General features: G+C 38.8%; 1 protein-coding gene across 4 annotated transcripts in view; it reads right to left on the reverse strand.

The window, feature by feature from the left end:
- pde1cb (phosphodiesterase 1C, calmodulin-dependent b) overlaps window positions 1-23,130 on the reverse strand; it is a 91,496-nt gene that overhangs the window by 45,102 nt on the left and 23,264 nt on the right. The window contains exons 1-2 of one of the 4 annotated variants that reach the window (XM_084911619.1): window positions 18,725-19,780; window positions 11,635-11,661 (exon numbers count right to left, since the gene is read on the reverse strand). The exons of 2 other annotated variants lie outside the window; for them this stretch is intronic. In XM_084911619.1, coding sequence (XP_084767745.1) covers window positions 11,635-11,661; window positions 18,725-18,825 — 128 coding nt within the window. In that variant the 5' untranslated portion in view covers window positions 18,826-19,780. Of the gene's footprint in view, window positions 1-11,634; window positions 11,662-18,724; window positions 19,781-23,130 lie in introns of those variants that run through there. One more of the 4 variants, XM_084911621.1, reaches the window with a different exon arrangement.

Genomic DNA, 23,130 nt, shown 5'->3' on the forward strand with positions numbered 1-23,130 from the left:
TTGTGAAGCCTGGTATTCTCTTACACTGGTGCTGAGGGTGAAGCCAATGTATTTTTATAGGAATTAAAAATTTGAAAAAACTCAGATCAGTCTATATGTAACAACATGATCATCATGATATTAATCAAAGAAAGGAAAATAGCATGACTTATCCACCTATAAAACACCCAATCAGCTTGAAACTTCAAATAAACTTATCAGACTGGTCAGAGTGTAGGAGTCACTGACTTTTATGATGTTTGACAATATCTGAAGGCGATAAGCTGTTTTGAAACTGGTGGTCTCAAAGTATTTTTTACCATAACAGCCTCCAGATTTTGTTCAGAAAGGTGTGAAAAAGAAAACAACTGGGTAAAGGTGTCGAAAAAGCACAAGCAACCTGTTACCTGCTCTTTATAACTGTAGTGAACAAAGAAGCATCTCACGATTCAGAATCTTGATCCAGATGGGTTACAACAGCAGAAAACCCTATTATGTTCCATTCCTGTCAGCCAAGAAAAGAAATTTGAAGCTGCAGTGGGCACTCGCTTACTAAGGCAGGACAGGTAAAGACTGGAAAATGTAACTTTGCCTAATAAATGGAAAATTTCTACCAAGAATGCAGATGGTCACCTCAGAACTTGTCATCTACAGACTGATTGGAGTGTGTGCGGAGACTGTTTTCCTGGCAAACTGTGCTTTGGGCCTTTAATCAGACAATCAATTAATCAATTATTCCTTGAATGCCACAGTCTGAGGATTGTTGCTGACTAAGTCCATTACTTCACCTTCCCTAAAGGCTACATCCATCAGCAGAAAAATGCACACAGTTATCACACACTGATTACTATCTCACACTAGTAATCTCACACTGGTTTTTAATATGACAAAAGGTTTGTCATGAAATGTATCCAATACTGTGTAGAATGGACATAAGGATCTTTTGGAATCATAGTTCTATCATTTGTACCAAATGTTTTGATTGTTTAATTTAAGACAAAAAGGAAAACTTTTTCATTTGATGTTGCTAATTAACTCAGTGGTGTACCTGCCCCCTCTTCCTCCACTCAGTGGTGGTAATTGGACATTCACACCTTTTCTTTTGGTATGTTTTTTCCTGTGGATGAGTTTATGTACTATTCCAGGTGAGGTTCTGGCCTCATTTTTCTAGAAGCTCACAGACATCCTGAAAATGTTGTTTATAGCTGAAACCTGGAGTCTTCTTTGTGATGACAGTTGGTACCGTTTTTAAGATTTTGATCATGGTTATAAAAGTTATAGATATAGGTGCCTTACTCATTCCCAAAGGAAAATGTAGCCTAAAATTAAATTCAGGTCAGGCACTAAACATTTAAGAGAAAATATAAGGTCTACTGGGGAGAATCCAGACCCTGTACCCCAATATCACTACAAGCTAGAGGGAGATGTGATTTTGGGGTGAACTTTTCCTTTAATATGTAAACACAGATCTGTTCAGTGGGTTTTTTTTTTTATTTTTTAAATTAATTTAGCTCATTCTACATTCTACATGTAGAATTCATTAATGCAATTCTTTGTGTGTTTTTAATTACAACTGATCAATGGCAGCACAAATGAACAGCATTTAGGACCCCTTTATCACCTTATCATCAGGTGCTCTAATGCAATGCAAAACAGTCTTTCAATTATTACCTTAAGAAATGTTTACTTACCAACAAAAAATACATAACACAAAAAAGAAAAACATAAGCGGTTCCACTAAATCAAACTATCTCTTTAAGCCATCTCAAAACACTGAGTGTCTTCATCAAACACCATGGTTACCAAAATTAGCATGCCATTTATGACTCAATTACGCTTCATTATATCCAGCAGGAGCAAGCAGCAGTGTAGTGATGAGAGGATTGTTGAGCTCACTGGAGACTCCTCTCCAGCCTCGTGTCTTTGCTGCTGCCCTGAGGGCCACTTATTTAGCTCAGATTGTTGCACTGAGGAAGGAAGTGCTAGTTAGACACAGCCAGTTTGATGAGAGCCTTTGCTGATGAAGTAGCTACTAGCAGTAGACTCGTCCTCACCTTCTACACGTGGTTATTGTTCACATAAAAGTTTGTCTTAACATCTGTTTACAACTATGCACACTTATAGCCTGTTATAATAACAACATTTATTAAATGATCACATCTACTGCTTAGGATTCCTGTATAGAGGTAAATTAAAGATGTAATAGTTTGGGAGTGGTAGCCTAATTGAATGCAAGCCATTTGAAAGCCTTGAGTTCTCGGAACAGCAATTTAACCTTGAGATTTAAATCTCAGCCAAGGTAGACCTGAAATGTAGAAGCATTCCATATCTGTTTATATTCAGCCTATGGCTGGTTTAGATAACCTTTAGTATTGCAAGAGATAAGTGCTTATCTCTTTCAATGCTTTCTTTCCTTAGTCGTTCAAGAGAAGAACAGAGTCGTTTCTGTTGTAAAAGTAAAACTGAGAATCCAAGTCTTTTATTTGGTCCAATTAATATTCCGAAGCCCAGAAGTATGTAATTTACTGTTTTACATTTAGCACCAATAACAAGTGCTTTTTAACATGTGAGAAGCTACAGACGCCAAATGTTTGGCCTTTTCGCTTTTTCTTTTTTTTTTCTTTTTTTTGCTTAAATTAAACTAGATTGGAAAAGTATACAACATGTCAGTGATTGACATATTCACTTAAACAAACCATGAACTTGAGACATTCAGTCTCAGTCCCCATGAGTTTAACTGTACAACAGTGAACTACTGTACTGAAAGTTTATTTTCTGGAAAGGATGTTTAGTCCAGCCTGTCCAAAAGAAAGTTTGAAAAACCGTGACAGAAAACAGACTCCTGGGTGCGTGACTGTTGTGCTTTCTAGCTTCTAGCAGCCAAGAGATTTTCATCAATTAAAAAGCAACACGTTTCATTTTGCAATGAAATCCTTCAATGTTTCCTGTTTACATAACAACAAAGCACCAACAAGCTGCAAAGCACCACATTACTAATCAAGCCATTAACTCCTTGGCTACCATCCAACAGTGGCTAATGCCATATTTGTTTTGACACAGCTCACTCATTGCTTTTAACTAAATTTTTTTAATTTATCTGCTGGGCTTCCCATGAGGCACAGGGTGAGGCAGGGTCTCACTACCAGATGCTAAATGCTTATAGAGAATGGTACAACAAAATACAAACTATGATAATTGGGAAGTAAATTATTCCCTGATTTCACCAGAAAATGTTTTATTCAGATCTCCATACTTCACTCCACACTTTCAGTTCAAGTTTTACTCATATCGCACCAAATCACAACAGCAGTCACTTCAAGGCACTTTATACTGTAAGACAAAGACCTGAGAATAATGGAGAGAATCCAACAATCAGATGACCTCCTATGAGCAAGCACTTGGCAACAGAGGGAAGGAAAAACTCCCTTTTAACAGGAAAACAAAATAAGCATCCATCTGCTGCAGCTGATTGAGGGTGAGGGGACAGAAGCAGAGGAGAAAAAACGAATTAATATTAAATCACTGGGTTTGATCATTTGAGACACAGATTTGCTACACAACCAGTTATTATCATTACCAATTACTCAAACTCCCCCATTACCTATAGTGCCATTCCCAGTTATTGCTTTTTTGTTTTTTTGTTTTTTAAAATCTCTTAAATCGTCACCATTGCTGCTTAAGGCAATTTTGAATATGTTGTCTTTCACATTGGTAATGACAGAACCTGTGGGCCAGATAAAGTATTTAAATAGGCCATATGTTAGATCTGTGACTCCCACTAGAGCTGACTGAGTAATCTGAAGATGAATGAGATGATAGCTGAATGGAAAGAAAAATATATGCAGCACACACAAACGTATTCAGACAGATGCCAGGCAAAGCATGTAGTGTATTTTTAAGCGTTCTCAATCAGTGTGACTGAATATTTTATCTCAATATAAACTCACGGACACTAGTTACACATTGCTGCTCATCTAACTGTCTCTGTCCTGAAGTCATGCCAATTGGACAAACAGGCAGTAGGGACCGGCACAGGGGTGGAATGGTTAGATGAAGGATGGCTATAAACAACCAGGTTAAGGAGACAATCTGCACCATAAATCTGGAATATTATCTGCTGCAGGCAGTAGGAAGGGGAAGCCTGGTGAATTGGCACCATTAAAGCATGTGACGTTTATGTGCTCATCTCTCCTATAGATTCAACTTAGGATGAAAGCCTTTCATTTAGGCTTTGTAATTAATCTTCACTGTATCAATATACTTAGCTTAATGATGGCTCTCTGAGGTAGGCAAAGAGGAAGAAAATAATCAGGGTAGAAGCATATCGCTGTAAAATGAAAATGAAGCACTTACAGTAACACATTCGATTTCTCTGTTATGATGACTGGATTGCACAGACAACAATTAGTGTGAAAGTGATTTGCTCTGTTTGCATATACTGAAGGGTATTATTCAGTCTAAATGGAAACTCTATACCATCCCATAATAAAATCTACCACACCTAATATCCATAAACCAATCAGGCTGGACATTAAAACCAATGACAGGTAAAAGTGTGAAACCCGGGGTCCTGGCATTCATGTGGATGTCACTTTGACACTGCATCCATCTGAATATTGCATTGTCCCCACACGTTCCCCACCTGAGCTTTGGCACAATGGCACTCCACAGTAGCAACAGCATTCCCACAGAGAACAAAATCACTGCAACTCCAATCACAGCTGCCTCACAGAAAAGGACAAAAAAAAAGCCAAAGCATTGATCTCGCCTGTAATCTCTGCAGATAGCAGTATCCCCAGAACAAGCCTCAACCAAAGAGCCCAACTTCTCAGTGGTAAACACTAAAGGACTTCCAGTGTTCATGCCGCAAAGAGTCAAAACTGTCTTTGCTGCATGAGGAGTACCAACACAACATAAAAACGTGGCTTTAATTCTCTTTTACTGATGTTGTTCATGGTGCTGAAAATGCTACATGTTGTATGCATTTATGAATATTAATGTACTCAAGTAAAATAAATTGGAGTGAATCAGGAAACAGTAACGCATGAAAAGGAAAGATCACCTGATTGGAAAGGAAAGGGAGGAAGAAGAAGACTGGATAAGAAGATTGCAATTAGGCTAAGCTTTCAAATTCATTTGAGACAGGTAATTACCCCTCTAGATAGGGAAAGATAGGGAAAGGAAGAAAAACAAGAAAGGAAGACCAAAAGGAAAAGCAAGCATAAATATCAATACATCTGAGCTGGAAAGCACACAAGAAAAAAAACTGAGCTACAAAATTGTCCTTAAAAAAACATATGTTTTACACTACTTCTGCTACTTTCGGGATAATGTAAAAAATTGCTCACGTATTCTAAGCAATCATTCTCAAAATGTGTAATTCATAATAATAATTAATGTTTAAAATGAGGCTGTTATCACAAGTGAGCCTGAAGTGACATTTGTGTTTCTAATTTTTAGGTGATTAATGGCATCATCTCTGTTTTTCATCTATTATCTCAGCACATCATCATCTTTATTGCCGTTCTAATTGCCCCAGCTCCTTACTGCTCAAAAGACAATCCGGTTGTTTTAAAAGACATGATTATATTTGTTCCAGTGGCCGACGAATCCACTCATAACAAACCAATAACAATATAACAATACACCAATGTTGCTCCAAATGAATCATCTTCAATAGACAGGCCAATAGCTGCGGTGACTGACAAATGGCCTTAGACCACAGATAAGAGAGACAGAGAGGCTCGGGTAATGGCTTATAATGGGCTGTTCTTGAAATGCCAATCCTAGGATTTGCTCCATGATTACTGACATTCAGCAAAGAGTTCAATTTTCCCCTGTGACTCTCAGCCTGACTATATCTGTCCACCTCTCTATTGCTCCTTGCCTTTTTTCTTCTGTCAATGAGCTGTCTTTTTTTAATTCACCATTCATTTTATTTGTATTTTTATTTCTATGATTTACTACATAATGACATGAATCAGTGTCACCAATTAAAACCCCTGAAAGGTGAAGCAAATAACATTGATCACTTGTTACAACGCAGTGTCACAATGCCATGGGAAACCTTGTGTCCTGTTGTCATGTAGATATTAGACACGTATGACCCCCCTAAACATTGCAGAAAATACACCATGTCCCAGCGGCAAAGGCACTTTTCATGATCAGCTGCCTCTCCCAGGAGGAAAATGTGCCAAAAACTGTTGAGTTATGCTTCAAAACAGGACAAAGAGCCCAATATTGACTTGGCTCTTGAGCTTCTCTGATCCCAGTCCAAATCAGCATCGGGACAATGTTCCAGAAATCTACCGAGTCCCACCCTGCAACCCTTTAGGACCCAAATGATCTAATGCCAGCATCCCAGCGCCAACAGCAAATACCCCAGGAGGTCCAGTATCCATGTTCTGATGAGACCATATTAAAAGAAAAGTCAGGCAGGTGAATTAATATTGCTGTACAAGTAGATATACAGAATGAAGACTGATAACAAATCTTAGTGCAGTGAATCTTCAACATGGTCAAGTGTATACTGATTTAAAAAAATACAATCATAGTTTAAAACTGTATAAGGCCTCCAAAATTCTCCTGAATTTTCCTAAAGACAGTTTTGTCCCAGTTTTTTCCTTAATATTATTCATTTTTATTTTTTATTTTCTGTCAGTCATATTGTTGCCTGTAATCTGTATTGTCTGTTCAAAAACTTTGAGTTTATGTAGACAGAGATGCCCTGAACTGCTGCTGAGGTTCGGTAGTAAGAAATGTGGTTATTACTTGGCATTTAAATTTCAGCTATCAATGAGCGATCAGATAGTATTAGAAGGATTTTTTCTAAGTAACAACAAGAAAGGGAAAATTAAATGGTTTTGTTAGAAATTTGATGCAGATCTGCGAATGCAATCAAGTGGAGCTTAGATTTGATTTGATACTTTTTTTAGTTGGTGAATCACAACTACAGAATGAGAAGAAAATGAAATTTGGATTATAGGTAATTAAAACACAAAATAAAGACAATACAAACAAGATGTGTTATATATATATATATATATATATATATATATATATATATATATATATATATATATATATATATATATCCCTGAAAATCTGTCCTACACAAACTGGCATTTATAAAATATACATAGACAGGGTGTCTGATATTTATGCCAGAGAGGAAACGACTGGCTTGTGCTGAAAAAGTGCAAGACAGTTTTGCCACAGAGAACATGATGTAAGGCCTTGGACAGTTTTAAAGGCCGTGATCTGGACCAAAACACTAACCACGAGAAGGCTAAATGAGAAAAAACAAAAAAAAACCCTTGTATAAACACACACACACACACGCGCGCACACACACACATACACACACAGTTACTTACAAAGACCATTTAAGGCTGGAGGCCTGTCTGGATCAGATGGCAAAACACTTAAAAGCTAAACTACAAGCAGTGACCACTGTAGCATATTTACAGGCTTAAGTAAAAGCATGTTTAATTCAGAGTAGCATTCAGGCGCTTGTCATGAAATACAAAGAGACACTCAAGTCCTCTACTTGTAGGTTTTGGCGGTTGATGAATAATCACTGTAAGTGGTAGCGTTCAGATGATCAATGCCTTTTTGGTAAACATAAGAGAAAGTGCTCTTTTCTTCCTAGTGTCTCCAATCAATCTGCTTTCTGACACATTCAGAGGGATTAGTCAAAGAAGTAACAGATTTCAAACAAACCATTCACTAAACCTCATCCACTGGCGGATTTAGTGAATGGTCAGTAACAGGATTGTAAGGTCTTAGTGTGTATCTGGCACTCACTGAAATATTCAGTACTTCTTTTTTCAGTTTCATTTTTCAGTTTCAGGCTGCAAACTGAGGGCAGTCAATTTACCATGTATACAGTGCTTAATAAATTTATAAGGCTACCACCCAATGTAAGGTTTATGCCATCACTTCTTTAATGAAAATTACATGCCTAATGTTTAAATATAATTATTTCTGTTATCCATACATTTTTAAACTTGCTGTTTTACAAAAAGTTTTTTCTTTTTTAAAGTAATGCTTATTATAAATTTTTGATTCATTTTTTGATTTCATTTTGATTTTAATTTCTCAAAAACATCCAGCGTGCCAGCCCAAACATGGCAATAAAAACATGAAATCAGTGTTATTTGCCTTATACGTAATTGTATACAAGTTTCTAAAAGACAGATTTCTTCTGTTTTTATGCCACGTAGTCTAATACATTTCTAAGCATTACAAGTTAACAGGGTTAGGGTTGAGGTTGGGGCTTAGGGGGTTAGATGCCATGATGTCTGTGACATAATCTGATCTTCACTGATTGGCTGAGAGAAATCCATGTGGTTTGACAACATCACAGTGAGCCGGAGGAAGCCAAGCTGAATGAAATCAAATAAGGTTTCTGACCAGATAATGGATTAAGAGTGTTGTAAGGTTTGCAATGAAGCATAAATCTTACCTCTGTCTTTATAAACTAAGCATACAATGACAATAACAACAAAAAATGTTGTAGTCTATTAACTGTATTTATTGTAATCATCATTGTTAGGCCAGCTAACTGCTGAGGCTAAGTGCAAAACACATAACACGAAAAAGCTGTTTTTGTTATTCTAGCTTTTATATGTACTCTTAATAAAAGCCTTCTTTATTATTAATAAAACAGCAACAGTTAGCTTGTTTTAGTCTTAAACAACTTTGGATTTAAATTTGGATTATTGCTCCAAAAATTGCAAAATGAAACCTGCCATTGCCATCTTTGTAAATTGCAGATGTGCTGTGCTATGAATGGAAAGCTTGACAACCACAGCAACAGTAACTAAGTGGGAGGCGGGGCTTACCAACCTGCCAACTGTTGAAAGAGAAGAGCAGAACACAATAGAGATCATGTGATCAAAAATGATAACCTATACAGAAGTAGGCAAACTGTTTCCCTATTTCCAGCACCAACCCCAGATAAAACACACAATCATAGGCATACACAGACTATCTTCTATTCTTTTTACAGCTTTACTTTCATCCCTCTTAACCTCCTTTCTATGTGCACATTCACACAAACACTCCTCTCCCTCATCACTCCAAGCCTCCCTCTGTGAGGAGGGCAGTCTCTGCTTCCATCTGTGTGTGTAAGGGGTTGTCCTGGTGTGTCAGTAATAACAATTTCCCAGTGTTCCTCTCTGCCAATTAGCCCGGCCGTAATTACACAGACACATATGGAGCTGTCAATCACCCGGCTCCTCCACACAGGAACTCACCCACCCAGCGAAGAGAGCGAGAACGATAGAGAGACTGCGGCAGGGAGAGAGAAGGAGTTTCCAACAGCTAAGGCTATACCACTCTAAACGACCACACACTGTGCCAATAACATGAGCAGTATTTCTCTGACTGTGCAGCAATCCATCAGTTCCCAGGAAAGTGCCATGAAACAGGCTGCAGCAAAAAAAAATGTTTTGAAATTCATTTTGTGGAGTGTTTACAATTTTCTTGTTTACTACTGATCATGATTTGTGCAAATGGTGTAAAAGTAGGTGGAAAAAGAAGCACTGTATTCCATGAAAGAATACACTTTAGAGGTATGACTGAAATTGTCTTAATGTTTGTTTTTTTTAACTTTGTTTTTTCTATTTTTCAATAAAAAAAACGAATGGGCTGAGCCTGAAAAGCAGGAAAGTTAGATACTTTTGTCTACTTTTGTCTATACCGGCATACACACAGGAAGAGACTAGCAGCTATTTAGCCACCGGAGACTCTATGAAATGCCACCGTAGTGATGACAGTCAAAACAAAAAACAAGCAAGTGAAGCAAGTGATAAAAGCAAGTACCGAATGGAGCGAAAGATAACACTGGCTGACATATGATGCAACCAGAGCCTAGAACATTCCTCTAGTAACCAAATGTCAGTTTTAAAGAAGCTGGTGAAAAGCAGCTTGCTTTTTATGTGGACATGGCTTAACACATTGTTGGTTTTGGACACAATAATTTGCAGTTGAGAAATTGCCACATCTGTGACTTTTATAAGGTTTAAACTTAAATAAGCAAGCTGAAAATATTTGACAATGATGTTGTTGTGTTATGTAGGTCATATACATAACATGTACACTTACCTGCCATCAACTGCTTGTAAGCACTAATATCTAATTGCCAACTCAATGCATTTAATCATATAGACATGGTCTAGACAACCTGCTGTAGTTTACTAGAATGAGGAAGAAAGGCGATTTTAGTGACATAACATGACACGATTGCTGATGCAAGACAGGCTGATCTGAGTATAACTGCTGATCTACTGGGATATTGCTATACAACCATCTCTAGGGTCCATAGATGGTCTGAAAAAGAGAAATCCAGTGAGTGGCAGTTCTCTGGGAGAAAATGACTTGTTGGTGCCAAAGTTGAGAGGGGAATGGTCGGAGTGCTTCAAGCTGACAGGAATGCACAGTCTGTGCCATGAAGTATTAAGGTGGTTCTGAAGCCAAATGAAGTCCAACCTGGTGCTAGCGAGTTATAACTAAGAGGAAGAGAGGCCGGTGAGTGTGAATTAATATTAGAGCACAAATTTTAAGAGAGCACAAATCTTAGTGATAATGCTGATTTTTGACACATATACTGTAGATGCTGAAAAAAATAATTTCTTGTGTAAAACTTCAATAAAATTATTTTTTCACTCAACAAGGTATATTGTTTATTTTGAGAAAAGACATTACTCTTTTATAAAGAATGTAGGAAGATTGTCTCAAACAATACATCAGGTACAAATTTCATTCACCACAAAAGAACCTTACCGTTTGACTATGTGGCACTTTGGATTACAAAGCACATTTTTGAAGGTATGTATAAAGCCTTTTAGTTTTAAACCTTTTGGGTCACCAAGCAATAAAACATGTCTGTTGCACCAAGAAAAAATAACCAGATACATAACTGAAAAAAACGCATGACACCTATTTAATGTTCAATGCAGTAACATCTGTAATAAATGACACTTAAACCTACATTACCCATTTATCTAGCGACATTAATTAATCCCCGCTTTCACTCTTGTAAATAAATGCATTCAAGTCTCACTTAATGCAGAGCCTGATTTCCCCTGAGCATCTCCAACAGAAGAAAACAAATGAAAGTTTAATAAAAATGAAGATAACATTGAGTTATCTGTCAGGCTTTCAAGTTGTGTGCGTGTTCTATGGTAAACTGTGTCACCCTGATTTCTATCCATTCTACTCAGCCGACACTTGAAACAACCCAAGAGGGAAAGAGAGAGTGAAAGCAAGAGTATCTGTGAATGCCCGCAAGTGTGGCAAGGTGTGCTTTACTTGTTTAGGTACTATATGTGGCTCTCGGGATTTAAGGTGAACAGGGGGATAATAATAACAATAATAATAAGATACTAATCATAATAATAATAATAATAATAACAACCTTTATTTAAATTAGACATTCATAACAATACTGCAAAAGTGTTTTTGCACTGAAAGCAACAATGAATAATTAATAATAATAATATTAATAAAAAGTTATTTCCTAAGGTCCGGTGATGCAGATGGCAGGAAATGAAAAGAAGACAGGCAGAAAGTGGAGGGGGTAAAATATGAAGGAGAGATGGGTAGGCACAGGGCAAAAGGAGGAGGTCCAGTCCCAGCAGCAAGTCTTACCTCTGGGATGTCTTCTTGTACTTGCGCCTGCCAGAGAAAGAACAAACACGAGGAGAATGAGGCTTCGGGAAGACAGGATGAAAAGACATCAGGGTCATGCAAAAACCAGCTGAACATTACACTATAAAGAATATACAAATGATTGCTATCTTTCTTGTGCTGAAAATTTAATAAAAGATGCAGCCCTGTCATATGAACCAAGCACAATCTGATTTTTTTAAACAATTTTTTTAATGAATATGAAGTAAAACTGAGAATCCAAAATAATACAGATCAGTTATCAAATTAAAAGGAAAAATCTCCAGGGTTCAGGAACCCTATATTGAAGACATGACGTGGCTCCGTTATGCTTTACTGAGCATTTTGCTCAAATGGTAAGGCTCCACATTTCTCCTTAGAGGAAAAGGTCATGGCAAATCAACACAAAGTTGTTTTAAAGTGATCAGCTTTATCCTAGGAAGACATATTTCAGTCCTGACGGGAGTGTTTTCTTCCAGGATGGCAATGTCCCCATTTTGAGGGTACAATCATGTGCTATGGCCTTTGCATTTACCAGATCTTGACTGAGACTTTCGAGCGACATTGCTCTCCACTGCAATCATCAAAATGCCAAATAAGGAATGTGTTGCTCTCTCCAGTGGCGTTCCAGAGGCAGGGAATCGATACTAAGGTGTATTAAAAAGTCTTTAATGTGCATATGGTGGCCCAACAGCTTGCTAAAACAATTCATTTAATTTAGTTTTTTTCCTTTTAATTTATCACTGATCTGTATATAAACTTAATGGCAAATTGCATCATCAACTTCATGGCTTACTAGAATTGAGGCATATCAATAGTGTAAATGATCAAATCTCACAAATGCAAGCCTGCTCATGGCATTTATTGAGATGAAATGGGCAATTTAGCACATGTTCAGTGGGTCTAATTCCTAACACTTGACTACCAACATAAAAAGCAGTACGATTAGAATAAAATAGTGACTCATTAAAATAAGAAACTTTTTCACTGATACTGGATCAAATGGGTACATTATAACAGTTACCTGTAAATAAGTGAAGAGCTTTAGAGTCTACTTTTTGAATCTACTGTTACAGTAAAGAGAAGTAAGAATGCAAATGCTTACAATCACTTATGCAGAAAAGGGATTTAAGAGTGTCATACCAATATGCAAAAAGACACACACACACACATACACGGCATTCAAACTCCACTCGATCCCACCAACCTTACTTCTACAAACACGTACAAACATTGGGAAACCTACACAGCTACATTAACACACCTATTGTACTATCACTTACGTTTGGCCCTAAAACACACCCACACCTCCATGAAGTGATAACAGCATGGCTCTAAAAGCTGAGGTCATATACACACTCACTCACACACACTTACAGCACTCATGACAGCAAACTGGGGGGAGGCATAAACTCACAACTGTTTGACTACAGACATCTATTTAAATTCTAGTCAGGCACAATTCACAGCACTTAGCTTGATTTGCTCCTCCGTTGCTTTCAGTATCAATCTTTTAGAGCTTAGTGCAAAACTGCAAGCTAAGGAAGTTAATCCCCGTAAAGAAATGTTGAGAGCTCCCTTGAAATTAGTGGGAAAGGAAGAATGAATAAATCATTTAGGGTTGATGAAGCCATTGAAATGAAAACAAAATGAAGTTCCACAGTTTAACAGGGTAAACAATACAAAGAAAGACTAAATAAATAGTTTTAGGGGAAATATATTAATGAGACTTAAAAGACAGATCAATACTACATTAAGTAACTACGGGGAAAGTCAGGAGGCAAAAGCAGAACTAATAATGCATTATTTCTTTTTTCTAATCTTAGGTCACAGGTTTTGCCCTTTTACCCTCTTTTGGTGCGTGGGTCTTCTAATTAATTCTAATTAGATGTGGACAAGAAGTGAGGATGGGTCAGAGAATTCTAGGAATTATCACAATTATAAAGGTTAAACATTATAGTAAATGTAACCTTAAAATAAACTAAACATGATATTTCCATGGGGGGCAAGGGGGACGACTCGTCCATCACTGGGGGTGAAGTCACTAAGGCAGTTAAACTCCTTGTTGGCAGGGCCTCGGGGTGGATGTGGGTTGGTGGTTCCCATCTTTAAGAAGGGGGACCAGAGCGTGTGCTCCTACTATAGGGGGAACACACTCGTCAGCCTACCCAGGAAAGTCTACGCCAGGGTGCAGGAAAGGAGAGTCCATCTGTTAGTCGAACATGAGGTACAGGAGGAACAATGCAGTTTTCGTCCCAATCGTGGAACTCTGAACCAGTTCTTTATCCTCTTGGGGGGTACTTGAGGGTGCATGGGAGTTTGCGAGTCTACATGTGTTTTGTGGACTTGGAGAAGGCATTTGACCGTGTCCCTAGAAATGTTCTGTGGGAAGCGCAGGAGTATGGGGTGTCTGTCCCATTGCTACGAGCCATTTGATCCTTATATAACCATTGGAAGAGCTTGGTCTGCTTAGCTGGCAATAAGTGAGACTCATTCCTGGTGGGTGTCAGACTCCCCCAGGGCTGCCCTTTGTCACCTATTCTGTTCATAAAGTTTATGGACAGAATTTCTAGGTGTAGCCGAGTGGTGGAAGGCTTCAACTCGGGCAGTCTCAGAATCTCATCTCTGCTTTGATGTGGTGGCAGATTATGTGGTTCTGTTTGCTTCATCGGGTGGTGTCTGCCAGCTCGCACTGGAGCAGTTTGCAGTACCGGTGTTACTAACCCAAGTAGAGGACTTCTAAGGGTTACGAGTGGGTGGAGAGGGGAGTGGGAGATCAATTGACGGATTGGTGCTGCAGCTGCGGTGATGCGGATGCTGTACTGGTCCGTCGTGGTGAAGAGAGAGCCGAGCGTAAAAGTGAAGCATTCAATTTACCGGTCAATCTACATCCCTAACCACACCTATGGTCACAAGCTTCAGGCAGTGACCAAAAGAACAGGATTGAGGATACAGAAATAGGTAAAAGAGCTTTCTTCGAAGGGTGGCTGGCCTCTCCCTTAGAGATAGGGTGAGAAGTTCAGCCATTTGGAAAAGGCTCAGAGTAGAGCTGCCGCATCAAAAGGAGCCAGTTGAGGTGTTTCAGGCATCTGACAAGGATGCCTCTTGGGGTTGGTGTTTTGGGAATGTCCCACCGGGAAGACCCAGGAGTCGCTGGAGAGATTATATCTCTCGGCCACCCTGGGACTGCTTGGTTTTCCCTCGGACAAGCTGGAGGAGGTGGTCAGGGATAGGGAGTTTGGATTTTCTGCTTAGGCTCCTGCCCCCGTATAAGCAGAAGAAAGTGCATGGAGGGATAGATATTTACACTGAATGTGGTCCTAAATAAGATAGAGATTCAATCGGAATGCTCAAATTAGAATTCATGACACTTTTACCTCATTGTCTGGCCTGTACATCTTGCCAATAGAGTTATATGGCGAGGTGCTGATATTTTAACCTCCTGAGACTCTCTGCCCTCATATGGAGGCATAACATTTTGCTTTGTTTTATCCATATACTTAATTTGTATCATTTGTGTTTTCTTAAGCAATGGTGACTTTATTGTGCTGTTCTTTAAAATAAAGCCTTGTCCTCATATGAAAATATACTTTTTTTTAAAAAAAAGAAATATCTTCTGTTTTTCTGTTACTATATCATTAGTTATAAAGTATTTTATACTTTATAGTTTATTTGCAGCTTTTTTAGTTAATACAGTATAAGTCCACACAACTATTTGTCATGATATTACCATATACCATATATATCTTATGCACATAATTTTTGTCTTTTGTCTATGATTATATATTGTTATTCATTTAGTTAGTCGACGTATTAGCCTATCTTATATCATCATAAGAAATGGATAAGAATGAATGTCATGTTTTATAGCGGGCGCAGAGCTAGAGCTGAGGAAGTTCTGGTAAATATTGCAATGTTTTTGGACAGATTTAATAATTTGTGGTTACCAAAAAGTTTTGAAGCGAAATTTCATTTCAGTTTGCACATAAAATAAATTTTCTATTTATTTACTTACATTAACATACATAAAACCAGAGCTCTGCAATTTTAATTAATATAAAGACTTGTTTTATTTGGTCGCCTGCCAGTGGCATCACATCTTTCTCAAACCCTGTAGTCGATAAACCTCCCAAGGAAGCACAGTAAATACCGGATGATCAGGCTTACAATAAAGTTATAACATTACAGTAATATTAGCTCTTCTCAATTACTTTGACTGAAGATAACAGCACTAGGCAATCCCACAACTGAATCCAACACATGGGATGACAAATATTTGCTCTAATCATTTAAGTACTAATCGTCTCACTAATCATTTTACAATCTGTTAAGTATTTTTAACTATAACAAGCAAAATACACTGCTCAAAATAATTCAAGGAACACTTGATCATCACAGTTTAACACAGAGTCACTTCAACTTCACAGATATCAGTATTTCTAATAACCAAGCTTAAACCATTGTGGATCAATTTCACTTGCTTTGGTGCAAACCCAAGTGTCTGGAAAGGCATCAACAAGACAACCCAAAAACTAGGGATGGTTTTTCAGGTAATGATCAAAGATTATTGCTCTGCTTTTTTTCTTGTTTTTGTTTTGGGTGGGTGTCCTTGTCACTACTAGTAGCACGAGATAATACCTGCATCCCATTCAAATTGTACAGGTCTAGCAAACCTTCTTGCAAGTCATTGAAAAAAGCACTAATTGTGATTTACTGAAGGAGAGCTGGACAGGGCTTAGAAGTGCATCAACCCAGCACCAGGGCTGGTATTGGTGACTTTGTATAACAGGAGGAGCACTGCCCTTTCTCAAGTGGGCTACTCATGTGCACATTTCTGATGGGCTGTGATCAGAGGTCCGACTGAAGGAGTCGGTTTCTCACCATCTTTTCAGAAACACAAGAGCTAGTGCCTTCAGGTCATTTTGAAGGGCTCTTTCAGGAGAACTCCTTAACCTCTTTGCACAAACTAGCAGATACACTTTTTTTAATAGCCCATCTCCTGGTGCCTCCTCAACACTTTTAAGACTCCGCTGAGAGACAAAGTAAACTTTCAGGACAACACCAACATGACAGCACATATGGATGTGATATCCTGGAGAAGTAAGACTACTGACTACTTGTGTATTTTGAATGAGCTCCAGGTACTGTGTGTGCTACCAGTAGTGACAGATACTAGCAAAAACAAAAACACTGCCCTCTCCTCAAGCAAGCACTTTTTTATGAACTGTTTACCCACTAATTAAATAATTCATTTCTATTAATCAGTGGGAGACAGATCAGGTCTGCCTAAGTAAGCTAATTTATTAACACAAATACACTGGAATCCACTCACTGATATATTACATATAAAAACAAGGGCCATCTGTTACAGGCTGGTGACCACGGTGTACTCCTCATCATTGAAGACTGAGCATAGAGATAACTGTCCAAAACATATGCTCTGTCAATCCACACATGTTTGGTACACTCTGTGGAGTACACTGTGCCAGAAACTGTGCTGTGTCAACCAGCAAACTCACATACAAATCACACAGCTGACAAACAAATCTACGGTAAGCTAGCAGCACCTATAGTAAATATCCCCAAGTGGACTCAAACATGTCCACAATCTATATCACCCACTCGAACACATGCACAGTCATCCTTTCGCAGTCACAAACACCTCAATGCTGCAACATGTTATCTAATCCCTATTAAGCACAGAAAATATACTCTGCAAGTTTATGTTGTGAGCCTGTGTCAACATCTGTGGGTGCTGCCTGTCAGTTGGGGGCTCACTCTTTTTAGACAGAGGCTTTTTGTGAGATTAAAGGCTAATGTGATCTCTGACACACTACAGGAGCCCTCAGAGCACCCAGCCAACTGCTGTGTAGCCCTTTAAAAAAAGAAAAAGAAAAAGAAGGAAGGGGAGAAAAAAGGCTTGAGCTCCCGTTACATTCATCTGACTCACTATCCATCAATTATCCAAAAAGACAGATGGTTATGATGGTGAGCAAATTGAAGAGACAATGAAGTCATCCAAGGAAACTAAATGTGGCAGAGGATGGTGGTGGAACATCAAGCTTTTAACACAGGAGAGATAAACAATGCATAATCACGGAGCTATATAATTAAATACTGGCAAATAAAAAGTAACAAAAATATTTGGTATTAGAGTTACAGGAATTCTAACTGCTGCCTTTATGTGCAGGAGGGAAATGTATTTCATTGAGACCTTGAGCAGCAGCATTAAAGATATCCTTCATAGCCCAACCCTCCTAGCAACAGTGCTGTCTCCTCCCCCTGCTGAGTAGGAATGATGTGAACTGAAAATGGATAAAAGAACATTTCACACTTCAGCTTACATATAAAGTGCTTTCCTCTCAGGGAGAAAGGTCTTAGAGGTGTTGATTGGTGGTGAATGTGACAAAGTAAGTAAGAATCTTTAATGAAACCAGCAGAAATAAGAGATGAGACGTTTGGAAGGTTTGTGAAATGTTAAAAGAAAAAAAGAATGAACCCCATGACACACCTCAGTATCTGAAAAATACACTCTTTTAGCCACTGAAGTTTAAATGTACAGACATGCAGCACAAGTCTGCATGGGCAGCAGGTGTTTATTGCACATCTGATGAGACAGTGAAAACATAATGAAAAGTTAAGGAGAGTAAAGATTTTCTTGCACAAGAGTGAGCAACACTCGAGCTCCGATGTTCTTCTTCCTTCCTGTTCAGTTAGGCAAACAAACCATTTGGAAATGTATGGTTATGTTTGGCCTGAGTAATTACATACACACACTCCCTCTGTTTTTCTTTCTATTTTACATTTTCACTCTGGGTTCTGTCTCCCATAAACTGACATACCCACAACACAACTGAAACTAAGAAATGAGTGTGATGGTCACACTTTTATAATAACAACCATAATAAAGGCGACAGAAACTGCGCCTCTTTTTTTGTCAAAATGTGTGAATAATTCACACGATTGCAGATCAACTCACTTCTAAACATCAAATGCCTCATTCAAACACGCTGAAGCATGCACAGTGCTGCTTCACACACTTGTTGAAAAGAATAAAAGTGGATATACTCACAATCCCCGGAGCCGGAGCCAAATCTTCTCTATCTGTTCTGGCTGGAGGTACTTCAGGGCCGTGCTTTCAAACTCCTCAATCTCTTTGGTGGGAGACTCCATGTCTGACGGAGTTACAGATTTGCCAGCAACAGATCAAAAAAAAGTTTAATCCCTGTCAAATGTGAACAGTGAGGAAGGTGCAACGCAAAGAAGAGAAGGGCTGCGATGTGTTGGAACCCGGGATGTGACCGAGGTTTCCTCTCTTACAGTAGTTCCCACAGCTGCGACAAACCGGCTGCCATCCCTTCCGTTTCTCTCTTTTCCCTCTAGTTATGTGATAGAGAGTGTGTGACTGAAACTAAATAACACTCAAGCAGCTGTGGTAGTCATGAAGCAGTCCAACTGCACCTCTTTCCTCTCTCCCTTTCTTTCTCTGTTACTCATTCACTTCTCTGTCGTGTCAGCGCAGGGGTCCTGGAGCCGTGCCATGCTCTCCCAGCAACAACGGGATGCAGACGGCAGGGCAGCGCAATCCGGGATTAACGCTCACTGCCGAGCCCTCCGCACATGAGGGAGGGAGGGGAAAAGAGCACCAGTCAAAGAGAGGGAGGAGTCTGGCTGATAATGAGAAACCATGTTCTGTTTCATCTACTGGAAAACTGGAGGGAGTGAGGAAGAAAAATGAGTGGGGACAGACATGAGGAAAAGGAAAAAAGCCTTTAGGAGAAGACGAAAGCGCAAGTGCGGTGAATTCCTGTGTAGAATTTGCTGGTTTAAAAAAAGAAAAATACTTGCAAGGGGACATTTTCTTTTGAAATGTGAAAACAGTGACACAGCATTACCTTTTTTTAAGCATCTAATTTACAAATGCAGTCGCTCAACATTTAACTCATTCACTAAAAATGTGACAGCTTTATGACAGCTGAAATGTAGATAATGCATGTTCAGTGCAACATATTAGATGCCATGCCAAGAAGGATTAAATAGCATGCAGAGAGTGTGCTGACACTGATTTGACAGAGATTACTTTGATCCATCGAGCACATTCAGGACCGCCCCACATTCAGCCCCCTAAAAATGGAGCAATTTAAAACATGGAATATTATTCCCTTTGTTTATTTTCCTTGCTTTCTCTAACAAAACACTCTACAGTATCTAAACACCGCAGTGCTCTCTGCCAAGCCCTTGTGGGCAGAAATGTCAGCCAAGCCAGCAATAAGTATAATACTGTCACAACTTTATAAGACTCATACCCATCGTTCTACACAGACTTGTGCATATATAGTGTGGTATCCTCGTATAAAATAAAAAGCTTTGTCTGTAATTACCTACAAAGTAGTAAGTCCTCAGTGCTGGATAGTCTATTTTAAACCTGCATGGTGCATGGTGCATTGTGTGCTGGAAATATATTCTATACAAGCATACTAAAATTTTTGTGCTTGCTTAACAACTAGTGAAGCATATTAGTTATTTTCTTAGGTTTTGTTTATTTATCCTTTTCCAAGTCCAACTGGAAGATTGCTAGGATGACTCACCCCCCTTACCTGCTCCCCTGAGCCCCTTACCATACTCTAAGGTCTTTCAATTACTTGATGCAGGATGTAGGGATAATGCCGGGGCGCCACCTCAAAGGGGCTCTTTCTTTCATCTGGTGAGATGCGTCCTCCATGAGGACAGAAAAGAGGTTTGCCTGAGTGCCACGAACCTGCTGATGTCCTCTTCAAAGGTGCGTTCATGCATCTGTTTTTTCTTTCCTTTCAGTTTCTTTCCTTTCCTGGCAGCCTTTCTTCACACCATTCTTTGTAACAATTTTTCTATCTGTCTGTGAGGGTATGCTGCCCCCAGGAGATATCAAGCCACATCCAGAGATGGCAGGTTAACCTGAGCAGAAACTACAATGACAACTTCACTAGTGACTGCTTCTGGTTCACAGATTTGCACCCCAGGGATCGTATGCACCGTGTAGTCTGTATGTGCGGTGTCATACTGCACCGGGAACACAAAGATTCCATCAGAAACGATGATTTCAAGGAGCTGGTCAATTTAAACTGTGCAGCAGTCACTGCACCCAAGAATCAAGTGTGTTGCCGAGAAGGCAAATAAATCTGTGATTCTTGGTGAGAAGCTTGTGAAAATCAGAAAATGTGTGGACCCTTGATAAGGGTCAAATTTCCATTTAAAACACACTCAGTAGAACAATTTTGACAATTGTGGACAATTTGGGTAAGAATTACAGCTATCATTACTATTATTATAGCATTCCATGATAGCTGTACATGGAAACTGCTGGAAATATTGTACTGATAGCAATCAAACCATGGTTAAGGTGTCTGAACATTCAACCCCCTACACCTTTTCAATAATGCAATAAAATCTCAGAATCAACATCCACTTTAGGCAGTGAAGGGCAAGATGTGCAGCCTTTTCTCACACAGTCATTTGGCAAATTAGTCTCCTGTAACTACTCTCGGTTTTATACGTAAAAAAGTCCAACAATATGAATACGATTGAGGAAACAGGTCAAAAGTGCTTTCCAGCCTTTCAGGGTACCTTGAAATGTGGCTGTTCAGAGCTGCTATAACACTTTCTCCTTCAGACACGGTTAGATGCCATATCGTACAAACTAATTCATGTCAAGGGTGCCCACAATTTGATGGATAGGCTACCTACAACATTTGTTTAAGGTTAGACATACGGCAGACCCAAACCTGACCTTAGAACATAAACGACAGACTGTTTCAAGCACTAGCAATAAATGTAGGCATGGGAAGTAAACAAGAAAGCATTGAATCATCTTTAATTATCTCCGAGAGATGTTTATAACAATAAACCCCCCTTTGGCATAAACTATCTTTGGATCGCTCAGTCACATTTAATTACCTGACAACTCGTTGTAGCTTTGGTTAATTATTGACAAATTATTTTACCGTTACTAGAGGTTTAAGGAGAAAATATTTATAGCAACTCACACTGACTAGAAAAACGCTCAGTGATTTATGAAATGCTATGATAAAGAATGCAGCCTGGTTAAGTAGCCTCCAGCCTTTGCACCAAAAGAATCTCAGACAACACTTTAATTACATTGCCACCTGATGAATGAAACACCTTCCAGCAAAAAAAGCACTGTAGCAATGTGCCGTGTTTGTGCCACTGAATTGCAGGAGAACGCGATACAACAACGATGAGTATGTGATGAAGTATTAGGAATTCTTTTGCTTGCTGCTGAGTCATCCTCTGTGCCACTGTTGCCAGCGAATTTGACTATAAAATTGAGAGTATTTAACAGGGTGAGCAAAGATGCACAAACACACATAACAAGCAAAATGTGTCGAGTGTAACAGGGCAAAACAAATATGATGAACCAACAAAAGCAAAAAAGTGATGATGGTCCTTCACATAATGAAACTAAATACTGAAAGTCCCTGATAATTACAATTACAAAAGCTGTTCGCCAAAAAAAGGAATTCCAATTAATCCTGTTTTACAAAAATGAATTATTTGCAAGGATCTGCTGAATATTACACTCTGCTACAGCTTCCTTGTCACAGTGCTTGAGTCTTCTTAAAGCTCACACATTGAAATCAAGACATTAACAGCTCTGGCCATTTGGCGGTACATGAAAAATTCAAATCTCATTTAAATTTCTGGGCAAGTCGATAAGGATATCTATGCATCAAAATAGCAGGCGCCTTTGCAGTAATGACCACGTTTTAGTAGAGATCATGAATCACAAAATATGATTACGCATCACTGCTTCATTTCTGGTTTTGTATTGGAAGTACTGTAGATACAGAGATGGGTGGGAGAAATTGAGGGCACCCAGCTGTAAAGCTATATTTATTTGCAAAATGATGGGGGTTGAGAATTACTTCAGACAAGAAATTTGCTATTTCTCCATCCCCACGACTGATTCAGATAAGTCAGAGGTGATGGAACATCTGAAGAGAAACCCAGGGTTAAGGATTAATGTGGTCAAGCTCGCATAATGTAAAAGCAGTTTACACAAGGACAGGCCTTCACTTCCGTATGTATGGTTGAAAAAGTCCAGCTGATTACGGCAGCTTAATCTGGGGTTTTTTGTGCCCCTCTAAAGGATCTAACTGGGGCAAAAAACATTCCTGCTGTCACGTCATTCTATTCACTCTTTGGGCCTTTTTTGTACAGATATTCATGGTCCCAGAGGATGACTCTTGAATCTCTCTCTCTTGATACTCTGCATAACAATAGCCTTCAGTGGTAAATTGCATAATAGTAATTAACATTTTTTATTACACATACATATTATTTAAGGTGTTTACAAGAGGATTTGAAAGTGTCTGGAAACTTCTATTTTAAAAATTTCACATCTGAAATTCTGTTACGTTGACTTGCTAAATTCTCAGCTTGTCCTCAGTAGCCCTTGTTTAAATCTTTAATTTGCCATCC

Source organism: Perissodus microlepis, chromosome 18 (genome assembly GCF_051167445.1).
Source record: "Perissodus microlepis isolate ML-2025 ecotype Zambia chromosome 18, ASM5116744v1, whole genome shotgun sequence".
Classification (NCBI taxonomy): Eukaryota; Metazoa; Chordata; class Actinopteri; order Cichliformes; family Cichlidae; genus Perissodus; species Perissodus microlepis.